We start from the raw sequence: 13,158 nt of genomic DNA on the forward strand, positions 1-13,158 counted from the left end.
ATTCAAGAAGCTGTTATAAAACCTCCCTGCTCTCTTCCTTCCCAGAATACTTCATTCATCTCATCTGGTCCTTCTGCTATTTGGCTAAAAACAAAATATACTGATAGAAATCTCTCTATCAAGCTGGCTGACTGCAAAACTTAACTCTGTTTCCCAAATGTCCTCAAGTCAGTTTTCACAGCGCCTCTCATTTGAAGAGGCATCCATCCTCCACGCTCCTCACATGGGAAGCTCAACTGGAACTTCCTTGGAGGGAGACTAGTGTTATCTAACAGAAACCTTCCCCTCGGCAGCAGTAAAAAAATCTCGAAGAAAGTGGGAGAAATCTCTGGAAATAACATACAACCAAGGTACATGGCAAACCTGTGACAGCAGGCACCTTGTCTGGTATAACGTGTAAGCTCTGTGCAACAGAACAACCCAGCTCAGGGCTCTGTGCATTGTGCACATTTATTCCTACCAGACCAGACTCTTTAGGGACTGACTTTCGATGGGATAGCTTGCTGGCTGATAGCGATCTCAAGTTCCTTTGCCGTTTTTTGAAAAAGCAGAACTGCCATGCAGGCAGCACTGCTTGGCTCATCACATTCAGGCTCTGTGGAGCAGATTTAATTCCTTTGTACAGAATACTTGATGTATTTATCCTGGCACTTGACTTTTTCCTCACGAGACACCATCCGAGTTGTGGCAGCTTTAAAAACCTAAGCTAGTTCCATATATACAGAGAAAAAAGGCTGAGCTGGCAGGATTTATTCTACTGAGGACACACATGATCTGTGCTCCCTTCCCTCGTGTAGGTTCATAACAGCCTGAGTGGTGCCGGGTGGACCTTGCAGCTTATTCTGAAGGTTTGCTCTTCTCCTGGGCAAAAAGGTGCTGGAAAGAGGAAGAAGCAAGTGGGGACTCTGGCAATAATTTGTTTAGTGAGGTCCATATCCATAATATAAAATATGCTCCTAGTGGTCAAAGTCGTCGGCAGGAATTTTATTTTCAAGCGTGTGCCTATAGCTCCCAGTGCTGGGAATGTGAGCTCCAGTACAGTTAGCAAACACAGAGAAAAAAAATATATGTATACACAAATCTCTCTCAGAAGTGTAACAAGCAGTATGTTGTCATTAAAATGTTATGTAGTCAATCCTTCTGTAATATTTCCAGCAAAAATTGTTCCTGAAAATTTATATGGCAGAAGCAGAAAAATATCCAGAAAAATGTGGCGTGTTTAGTTTTACTTCCATTATTATTATGATGGTGATGATTACAAGATTACTAAAGCTGAAATGATGTAAATGAGCAACTGACATAAAATTGTGTCTTAGAAAGGCTATCAATGATAGATGGCAGCAAAGCAAATGACCTTTTCTTAACAAAATAGCCTATGAATTCTTAAGCTGTAGCAATGAATAAAGTCCCAAAGGAAAAGACAGGATGGAAATCATGAATGTGTCAGAAATTAAGACTAAAGCAACTTTTTGTCACAGGGAGTTCCGCTTGATGTAGCTTTTTCAGTCCCTCTAGGACCCAAATCTCCCCTGCAAGAGCATAAAACCAACATCTCTGAAGGCAGCTGAATGCACCAATCCAAGCTCACTGCCTGGTACCTTCTGCTTTGGCAATGAAGCCCAGTGCTATTCCATGAGTTTCTTTTCACAGTAAGTGTGATTCTGCATCCACCACTAAGGCAAAACCTAAACCCTCCCAGGCGGATCACTAGCTTTGCTTATTTCAAGTATTTCATAGTACAATTTCAGTCCTTTTTAAATTATTGCTGACTTCCCATATCTGGAAAGAAACTAATATTAAAACATCCATCACATTCTTTGCTTTCTTTGTGCATTTTTAAATTTAGCTATTAAACTTTTATAAGAACATGGACTCTCATGATTGCTATGGCTCCTTTCAATGATTACTCCTAACATGCTTGACAACTACGCTTTTGCTCTTGCAGAAATGGTGTGTGCCTTATCTCATGATCTGAGAGCACATCCCATAGCCTGCATTTCTGCATGTTATGTTAATTTTCTTCTATACTTCAAGTGATGTTTTTTCATTGTATGTTAGTTTTTGTTGTTGTTAACGTTTTTTAATGAAATGACCTTATTGATAATAATTATTATCATTACTACACAAGCATGTATTAGGTCTGCAGCCTCTTCTTGCTTTTATTCATACCTGGGACATTTCATCTAAATAGAAATTCATGGAAACCCCCATTCGTTTCAGTTGAGCTCTACCACAGAACTTCTGGTAAAAAGAAAAAAAAAAAAAAAGGTTCTCTACGTTCATATATGTATGTGGCTCTACATGCCACAGCTGGCAAGCAGTTATTGCTTGTATAGTAGTCTGTCCAGATCCCAGGACAGAATGCTATGCAATATGCTCCAATTTTTTCTTCTTCAATATCAACACAGTATTTACGTTTTTTTTAGTTACAAAAGAAGTTAAAAAATCATAACAGCTACAATGCCTGTTCGTTTTATCTAGTGCTCATCGCTATATTATGAGATTCTTCAATGTTCATGAAACAAAGCCTTTTCTCTCCCTCAGAATTCATTTTAGATTAAGCCATTAGATCTCACAGCTGCAGTTTAATGTAGGATTTTAGGTCATCTCAGAACTTACCCTTTTCCAAGAACAGTTTTAATCTTTGTATAGTACTTGAATATACTTCTTATAATTATGTTTCAAGTGTTATTGCAGCTATATTTCAGATTTTACGTATGTAAGAAAATGCTATATTATTTTAATACTGACGGTAGAATAAAAATCTATTCAAAATTCACCTTTCAGGAAGCACAATCAAATATCCAAGAACACTATTAGACTTGCTCAGCATAAAGTTTCAAACTGCTAATGGGTTTTAAATTGATGTCATAATGCCGCAATTTAAATACATGGTGTTCATTAATTTTGCTAGAACTCTTTGTAGAGTAGGAGTAGTATGGAAGAGGGAGGAAGGTTATATTTTCTATACCTGCTTCTTTTTATCTGATTGCCCATTCTTGATACACAAGAAGTATCATCATATCAGCTTGGGGTGGGGGCATGAAGTTTACTCGAAGGACAATAGGCTTCAATTAGATATCCACTCTGGAGTTGTATCAAAATTAAATTTTATACGAAAAAATACCAGGAATAAGATGAAAGTAACCAACACCATAGACATGGCATTTCTTAAAAGATGGATTTCATCATTTCAGGACCTATCACCAAAATCCAGAGGTTCAAAAGAGAGGAATTAAGAAACAGAAAAGATGGTAAAGGTCATTTCGTTCATACACCTCCTTTCCACTGTAAGGTCGAAATTCACGTACTTAGGTGAGAGAGCACTACTGCAAATCAGGCATCCATCATCTCTCTCAAATCTGAGAGAGTCCTCCCAGATGTTGGCATTGAAAAGGGAGAAATCTCCCTGTGGAGGACTAAGGGATCCTCTTGTCTTGCAGGGAACGAAGGGATGGGATGCAACTTTCTAGGTGAGGAGTCATCTCTTTCCGAAATATCTCAAAGGTCAAATTAAAATGTGTCTAGACATAATGGGCCAGTATAGTACAACACTTCACATCTATTTATACTTCAAATATAGTATGTTTACTGTACATAAAGTCAGTTTTTCTAAAGCTGTTGCTATAGCTACAAATCAAGGAAACCATAGCAACAACACTGTATTATGCACAGCCCTAATTAGGGATTAAGTTATGTCTCTCTTCGCAGTTTATATTAAATACTCCCATATAATCTAGTTAGAGTAATCTTAAAATGTTTTCAGACTTTTTAATAATAAGAATTCCATACAATTATACTGTCAAGTCAAATACACAACATACTCAAAATGTGCCTTTAAAGCATTTTTTCGATCATACCTAATAATATACATGTCACTGGTTTTTACTTAAGTACAAATGTTCATATCACCATATTTTCTGACCTTCTTTAATACAAATCATTGATCATTTTAGCCCTAACCACCAAAGTAATTGATTTTCCGTCACCTCATAAGGTTTCCAGCTCTTATCCCATTCAGCCTTACCCAAAAGAAATTAACTCCTAACTCCAACTTTTTTTTTTTTTTCCCATGGATTAAAAGTGGATACTTTTTTCTTCCCTCTTGCCTTTTCCTTTAGAGAACAAATACGTGAGGGAGGGATGGGAAAGTAATATTAGACAACTGACTGGGCTGGTGCTAAAGCACATACATTACCCTGTTTTGCTGACCTTGCATATGTGTTATTTTAGTACACAGAGAAGCTGGCACACGGCATGCAGCCAGGCATACTGCTGCAGGAGTGGAGCCTGAGAGGAACAGGTAAAGGAGAACAGAGAGTGGTGAAGAAAGAAGAAGGATGCTGCAAGTGGGTGAGGAACAGGAGGCAGCATTATCAGACAGCAGGAGACATGTAGGGCCCAGTGGGGTGACAGGCTTCAAAAGACACCCTAGAAGACTATGAACATATTCAGTGGGCGTGCACAGATTCTCTCAACAAAAGAGAAAACCATAATTGATGTCTTTAAAAGCCTTCTCTCCTATCTTCCCTTCTACCACATACATTTCTAATAATTCATTATGGTATAGTTTCCCCACCTTTTGGTCCTTGCCCACTGATGAGATGGTAGCAGTTCCTTTTTGTAAAAACCTTGGCTACATTTGTCTGGGGCATTAGCTGCCCTCACAGCCTGGGCCTTCTGCTTATCTCACATACTATAGCAGCATAAAAACACTAGGCAAGGATATCCGAATCCTATGAAATGAGCAGAAATTTAATGTGTTTGGCACTTACACTTACCGAAATGATAGATCTGTGGCTTTAATCTCTGAACAACTGAAAAATGCTGGCCATTTTAATACAAATAGTATACCAGTGCTTATTTACATGCTTTTATAAAGCAATCTGTTATATAGATTGTAGTCACAGAGAACATCTGAGTGCAGGCTAGGAACATGAGCTGCGTAAAAGCTTTTCACATGGGCAACACAATAAAACTTCTCTCGCACTGGGAATAATTAAGGCAGAAGATAGTGCATTCACAATTAGCAGGGCATGTTCAGTTTCTTCATTATCATTTTAATTAGCAAATATTAATGTAATCTACAAGTACAAGGGGGAAAACAACTAAAATTACTAAGTTTAAGGAGTCCTTCATGACCTAAGCTAAATTGAGACAAATGTCTTACTAATCAGTACTGGACACCAACTTTCAGGACATTCATTTCCATTTACTGTTAGAACTTCCAAGCGTGTTATCAAATTTAAGAATGAATTAAGGCTCCCACAGGCTACATCTAACCTCTGATGAAGGCAATGGTTAATAAAAACGGATTAGATGCTCTTCTCCTCTTCAGTTATCAGTTCAGACTGATAGTGATCAAGTGACTGTGGCAGCTCTGCCTCATTCAGATTCCACGCCTGTGGCTGTGGCAATCACGTAACCCAGTGACACACAGAACACACTGCCCTCTCATTTTTAGCGGGTTCCTGGACCTTTTATATTTAAGATACGCTGGACGAAGCCTTAGCCTCTTTGAACTCAACAGCAGAGCTCCCATTCATTTCTCTGGGACTCGAATTCACCCTGACTCAAACAGATTTCCTTTCTGGTGCTTGTCCTTTTTCTGCCCTGTAGATGAAGTACTTTGGCCTCCAATATAATCAATGATGCATCTTACATGAACAACAATTAAAAGATAAAGAGGTTTAAAAGAAGCTAGCTCCTAAAGACTACAGTCATTTCTCATTCTGATTTTCATTTTTAACACTCCAGCAGTAAAATAATAAATAACTTGTCCAATGCACTTGTAGGACTGAATATTATGATGTGGTAAACTATTTTCATTCTCTATAAAAGCTGTTACTTGAATAAGTCTGATTCATGAATATAATAATCACAATTTTATAAATAAAAATTAGTAGTAAATGGAACCCGTAGTATTTATCATGATTGACAGTGCTATAACTAATGAGAAAGAGCTTTTAGAAAGTTGTTTGTTTTTTTTTTTCATGTTAGCAAATTTATTTTCCAAGTTTGCATCTGTTATTAATAGTACACACAAAGACAGAGGGGGGAAGATTTTGTGGAAAAAGCACCACTGCCGCTGAAAATCAACATTGTCATTAGACATTTTGCCAACTGGATAGTTTAAAGCTGAAGTCCTTGTAAAATATTCTTTTATCAAACCCCAACGAAAGTATTTTGCAAGGCAGCTAGAGGTAAAAGCATTTTGAAAGTATAGACTGAAAATACCCAGTTTCAGAAAAATCCTCTAAATCTCTAGCTCTATACCTTTTCTAAACTTACAAACATTCATATCACAAATTATTCTCTTTTCCTTCTATGTACACAGAAATACAGATAAACTACTTCTTACTTTAGTATCCTAGGCAAAATTAAGTCCTAAGACTTCTATTACAAACATACACAAGACAACTTCTTGTGTATAGATTGAAGGTTGGAAGTTCATTTGGAAAACTCTCTTGCTTGTGTAAAACTCAGTCTTCACTGTAACCAAGAATGATTTTGAGGTCAGCTCGCTTTTCTATCCACTGCAGACAGTACAAAAATTAAAATAATTAAGTGGTCGTTTAAGTGGTAGCACACTTTTAAAAGACATTTTGCTCAGACACACTCCTTTCTTCAGTTTTTACACTGGGCAGTAGAAAAGAAGTTATGTGGGATCTGAGAGAGTTTTACCAGTCTATTTTGCTGCACTTTTGATATGAGGCCTTACCTCTTGAGTTTTCACGTTTACATATCCATAGTGAGTCCTCAGAGGCTGCCGTTGGCCGTTAGAAAATGGTATCCACTTGACACTGGTTTGTCCAAAGCAGTTTAGAATCAAAGGGAAAGTTACTTCATTGGTGAGACGAACGATGATCAGACAGAGGAATGCTGCAATGAAACTCACAGCAACAACAGACTTTCTCTGTGATAAAAAGAAGAAAGAAAATAAAGTATTAAAATTAATAGTTAATTTTAATTTAAAAATGTATCTCCTATTGTAGGATGAGGGAAAAATGGTTTAGAAAACTATTGTAAGATTATTTTGTATGGTAGTCACCTTGCTGCAAGAACAGAAGACAACAGGTGTACTGGATCATTTTGCTTCAATAAATGTGCGTTTCAGAGATTCAGAGTTTCTTTTAGAACAGGTAGGAAATAAATCGACTTTGCTCAAAAACTATCATCATTTTATTTCTTACAAAGTTTCAAAAAACATCTACCAGTTTTAAATTTTATTTGTATTTGGAATTAAGATTTTTTTCTGTAAACATCCACAGCAAAGCCTCTATACACAATCATCAGTGCTGTAGACACACATAAATATACACAGAGAAAATGCCATTTGCATCCACACCAGACAAAGTCTACTGTGAAGAGAAAGTTCACCGCTGATTTTCTTTATTGTGTGTTATTTTTAAATCATCTCTGTGCAATAGAATTTACACTCTAATCTTAAATATTTTAGAATGGTTGGTGAAGCCAGCACAACCTGCTGCCTTATTCCAGGTTCACAAATTTACAAAGGCATTAGTATCTTGGACAAGATGACCTCCGTTGTTAATAATGTACCAGATCTGAAGCCTGTATCTAATTAACCTTTGCTTTCCACCTCTAACCTATCCAGTTGGCTGGACCAGTTAATACAACCACAAAAAGATACCAACCTTTTCCCCTGGGTAACTCCTCAGTCTACAGGAGAAAAACTAAAAGGAATAAGCTAAAAGTGAGGGGAACATCTATTTTTTAAAATATTGCAGTCAACTACTTCTGGACAAACTACTTAAGAAAAAAAAGGGTTAGTTGGCATATGTAATGGTTCGTGGTACAATACTCAATTGTGAAGGTGATTTTTTACAATCTCCCCGACAGAATGGAGTAATGGTCATTTACAGGTGTTTTCTACAGTACTTCAACAACATTCTAGCTTTACCAAATTTGTTACTGTTCAGTCATCCTAGTGAATTTAATTCTATTGCTCTAAACAATAACAAAGAGATTTATTTATTTATTTATTTTAAACCTAAGGGTCTACCTAAGTGTAACCCTCAATGCTGGGTGGCAGATTCTGATCCCGGTAATTCAACCACCACCAACTAGTGGGAACCAGCACCTTACGTGTTTAAGACTGCTTTCGTACATGAAGGCCATGAGATCACGGGTGCTGCAATAGCGGTGGAGGGATGAAAGCTGAGCTCTGACTCCTACCATATAAAAGAAATGAATTTCTTCTTTGGAGGTTCATTTGAAGATACTAAAATTCAAAACACCAAGCAGAAAACACAATGATATTTACGCAGCAAGCACCCAGTGAAACACGTAAATCACAAGTTGTACTGAACGTGACACAGGAGGCTCACGTGCCCCTGCGCAGAGCGTGCAGGCACCGCTGCCGTGCTTTGGGTCAGTGTCTGGCCACCAAAAACTGTGAGGATCACAAAGAGTACACAGAAAATTTGCAGGGATATTACTGTATCAGCACTTAAAGAGCTGAGAAAATAGTGCCTTGCGGCGGGGTGTCAATTGCATGGCTCTAGCCGTATTGAGGTATTCGGAGGCTGCAATTAATAAGAAAGAAGAAACAAAAGACTGAGATGGGAGACCTGGGTGAATGAGGTCACTGAGGAGAAAGGGGAGAGGATGATGAAGAGAGGTATTCTGGCAACTTGATTCAGCGAGGAATCTCAGTGAACTAATGGCTGTGTAATGTAAAATTAAACCCAGCAAATCTTCAGAGGACAGTGTAACAGCCACAACCCAATCACAGCTCTCAGCATCCATGGAAGCCACTGCACTTTTCATCAGCTGCATTATAACAGATTTACATTAAATTGCAATAAACTGGCTGGGGAGCACTTCTGTGTCACTTCTCTTTGTGCCAGATGGAAATAGAAATGTTTAGCTATATATCAGGGCCTTGTAAGTGTTAAGAGCAGCCAAGATGTGCAGCACAAGTGATAATCGTAAAGCAGTGAAAAAGAGCATAGATTAGTCATATTATTTATGGCAGATCTGAATTAAAAGATTGCAAATATTTAAAGGGGAATCTAGATACTCATTCCACTACATGGGCATGCTTCAATCAAAATGTCCATGACAGGAAAAAGTGATCCTGCCCTATGTGATGCCACTATCTGATTTCCACATATTCTATGTTCCTGGCTTGTCAAATGCCCTTTTTTTTCTTTTTTTTTTTTTTTTTTTTTTTACTCCTCTGTTTTGCACAGAGATGTTCTGAACTTGAAAAGGTTGTGATCAGCTCTGTGTGCTTCACATAGGAAGCTTTTCAAAAGAACCTCCGCCCCAAGAAGAAGTCAGATTGCATAGCCAGATCTTTGGGCCTTCATTAGGATGCCATGTACTTTTTATATTCCTTCTCTTTAAATGCACTGCAACAGGAGGAAAGAAAAGTGTGGCTTTCTTCTGTTTTGGTATTTAAGAAAATGTTGTTTGAAAAAGAAAACAGCAAAGATTTTTCTGTACGTTGCTTAGCTAGAAAGAACCTGCAGTAACCACAACAGCACAGTGAGAGAAAGGAATTTTTACAACAGAAAGGAACCGAGGCATCTGTTACAATTGTTTGGAAAACAAAACAAAACAAACAAAAAAAAAACTTGGCATATGCAAAAGCAGAATACCTGCCTAACAACTTCTACAAAGGTCAAGTGTGTTCAGGATTCAGTTTGACTGCAAATTTTATTAAAGGCATGAGATCTAACAGTATGCATTCTCTGAAGGAAGCACTACTGCAAACTGGAATTTTCCTGGCTTTACAAATTTCACTGTAAAAATATTTTAAAACTACACTATGAAGCACCTACTTATAATTTTGGCCTTCTTCAAGATCAAGTAAGGCAGTCTGCTCTCTGCTCTGTGGCCAAGAGTACTCTAAAGGATACTTCTAAAAAGAATTGTTTCTCCCTCCTTTACCTACTCAAGAAAACAAAAAACAAAACAAAACAAACAAAAAAAAAACAGGTGTTATTTGTCAGCAAGCACTTCCTGTAAAATCTCCCTTCCTGCAGACCAATAGATTTTGCCATATTTCCTCTGAAAAAAAAAATAATAATTTTTAGCATTAGAGCTTCCAGGAATTCTACTAGACATGACAGAGAAGCGTGGAGCTATGTACATGGATGAATACCAGACTCTAAACCATCTCAAACTTCTCTGCAGCAACATTTTAAACACTTACAAAATCATTCCATTTGGGAGACCTAAACAAATGTTAACTAGACACTCCGCAAAGAAAAAAACTTTTTCCTTCTTAAAATTAACTTCTCATGGATGCAAATTGTCTCCTAAAAGAAGGAATTTTCTCTAACATGAAAACATCCTCTGTAAAAATCTCAGCCAATCTTTATGTTTTTCTCATGAATTTAATGTAGATGTTTTGCTGTTTCTAACATGGTCATTTTATGTTGTTTAAAAAAAAAAAACATTAAAGTGGGTACATTTCAGACCAGAACACAGGTACTGCCATACGTGAGACTCCCCCCGGGCAAAAATCCCACATTAGAACTAAACCGTTTCTTCTCAACTCTTTTTATTCAATATCCATAATAACATAATCCCAGTTTTGGTTACTTCTGACACCAGTCTGACTCTGTCTAGTGTGTATACGAAAACCAGAAACCAGTAGGCATGACTCACACTTCTAAGGCTTAAATTTATATTGCTGGGAGAAGGAATGAGATAAAACCAGAACTGTCATAATAGTATGCTGGTTAGGATTTCATGAAAAACTTGGTGGCAATAAAACATTAACTGTATTTTTGTGGGTATATATATATATATATGTATTTTGGTACCATAGTTCCTATCACTATTTATAACCTTCATAACATCTGGTTTTGGCTATTTACCAGTGCCAGGGTGATTCATTAGCTTCAGTTTGGCAAGAACTTGCCAGTCTGAGTGAGTTTAAGTCATTTCTCTTTCATAATCTGTTATGAAGTGTGGAGAAGACGAGACCCTTTTTTATAGTTCAATAAGGCCTGATAGAACAGTAACACACAAACATTTTTTGTGTTGAATACAGTTGTCTAGCAGGGAGGAAGAAAGGAAATATTTTCAGCATAAGCAGAGAATTTCATAAGTTGTAAATTTTACTGAGGTATGTAGTAATACCTTTATTATGATTTCTAGTCCAACAGCAATACTCTGCCACTTCTGATGTTTTATGTGGCAAACACTGTCAAAACACTTTATAATCTATAATAAATCCCCATCCTAGTGAGATTAATAGTAAAGACCCATTTCACAGATGCATAAACTGATGCTGAAAGCAACTTCCTCAAGATCACAAAAAAATCAACAGAATCTACTCCTAAACTTTTACTCTAGAACAATTTTGTCTCTCAGAATTATTATTTCCATTAATTCTGCCTGAATTTTTTAAGTGCCAAAGTTGAACATAATATTATGGAAGACTCTAGTAAAGAATCACTGGAACTAGTAAAGTTCCATGCCACAAACAGTAATTGAAAATAGCTATATTTTTTTTTGAGAAATTGACATTTTCAGTATTCATTTTCTCCATTATTTTCATGGATACATGATGACACAGTGCTTGGAAGGACAAATGAAAGGTAAAGAGTTACATGAGGGTGTTAAGTATCTTAGATGACACAATATGCAGTAAAATTTACAGGTATAGTGAATAACTCAATCACTTTTTTAATATCTCTGCACATTAAACTACTATTATTATGGGACTGATGCAGGGTTTCAGGCTTTTTATTCAAGTATGATACCAATTGAAAACAATAATGGTTACACTTACTGAATTTGTTTCATTTTGTAGACCACTATATGGAAAAACTAGTTTATTTAATTTTCTCTTTTATTGTCTTCAGCATCCTCTTGAAATACTGCTTTCTGTTACATCAGAGCATAAAATGAAATTCTTTCAGCACACTACTTCAGCATACCTTCTGATTTTACCAGTGCTGGAAATAAATATGCCTTCCAGCTATTCCTTCTGGCCTGAACCTCCCTTTAACAGGGCTGCTGGAGGGAGACTCAGGCAGGGGTCCTGAAACTTTTCAGAGAGGGAGCAAGACTGGATAGCAAACATCCTTTTAGAAACAGACATGTATCTAACAACATTTGCATAAAATCGGTAGCTGAAGATTTACTTTTTTCTCCTCCAGAAGTGAAAGTTAATGTGAATATGTTCAAAGGCTCCACAGGAGAGGGCTGTCAATGTTTTCTCTCTCAGGAGCAGAGAACAAAGCAGGTAGGGGGCTATATCAGAAGTAAGATCTGGTTTGAGTTCAAAACCCAGTAAAATTAAGATTAAAGCAAAATTTTAATATTTTCTGGAAAAGGACACCTTTGCTGAAACCGGAATGTAAGCAGCCAGGAAGCAGAGGCATAAGAGCAGAAATGAAGATCAGTGTTACAGAAACAACAAATGCTGCGTACATAAAAGTAGATAGAAAAGGTACAATGAAAGAAACATACAGCTCGTATGCACAGCCTGGGAAGTGTTTCTTCTAAGCACATACCCTGAATTAGGACTGTGTTCATGGCTTATGATGTTTGAGCAGGCATGAACAGAAGACCCGTTACTTTCCACATGCCTCCCCTATAGGGGGGCTCTGGCCTTTTATATAGCTAATGCTGCTGAAAAGCTTTCAAGAACACAGCTCGCCATCCATCTTTTATTGTTGTCAGTTGTTGAGAACTTGTTACATAATTCAGTTTTCACCGTGATATTTTCAATTCAGTCACAGATGAATGAATAGTGATGTAGCTAGATTTATAACAGCTCAACAGTGTTTTCCACAGCAAAATAAAACATATTCAAACATCTCATTCATTAAAAGCCAAAAATCTGCACATAGTGCTCAGGCTTACTGAGGTAAAACAAATGAGAGCTTCCATGTCACTGTAAAAACACATTTGACTTGAGCTACTAAATAAAGAAAAACAGGAATCAGCAGACAAATTATTGCCCAAACAATTGACATAGCAGCAGCAGTCTATATTAAAAGCTTTCTGCGCTTACATACAGGAGGATTGTTGGTATTGCAAAGCATTGCCAGATTCCAGGTGTTGATCGGTATCACTATTCCCCTGCCCCCTTAACTGAAAGCTGGACAAGGAGGAGTTCTCTTTGTCTGAAGACCTTCTTACCCCTCCAAGTGATTTCAGGCTTTC

At 37.2% G+C, this 13,158-nt stretch overlaps 1 protein-coding gene across 5 annotated transcripts in view; it reads right to left on the reverse strand.

Annotated features, from left to right (window-relative positions):
* ST6GALNAC3 (ST6 N-acetylgalactosaminide alpha-2,6-sialyltransferase 3) overlaps nucleotides 1–13,158 on the reverse strand; it is a 238,283-nt gene that overhangs the window by 115,032 nt on the left and 110,093 nt on the right. For all 5 annotated transcript variants that reach the window (XM_048059047.2, XM_067001649.1, XM_048059048.2 and 2 more), the window contains exon 2: nucleotides 6,722–6,916. In XM_048059047.2, coding sequence (XP_047915004.1) covers nucleotides 6,722–6,916 — 195 coding nt within the window. The remainder of the gene's footprint in view (nucleotides 1–6,721; nucleotides 6,917–13,158) is intronic.

This window comes from Anser cygnoides, chromosome 8 (assembly GCF_040182565.1).
Source record: "Anser cygnoides isolate HZ-2024a breed goose chromosome 8, Taihu_goose_T2T_genome, whole genome shotgun sequence".
Classification (NCBI taxonomy): domain Eukaryota; kingdom Metazoa; phylum Chordata; class Aves; order Anseriformes; family Anatidae; genus Anser; species Anser cygnoides.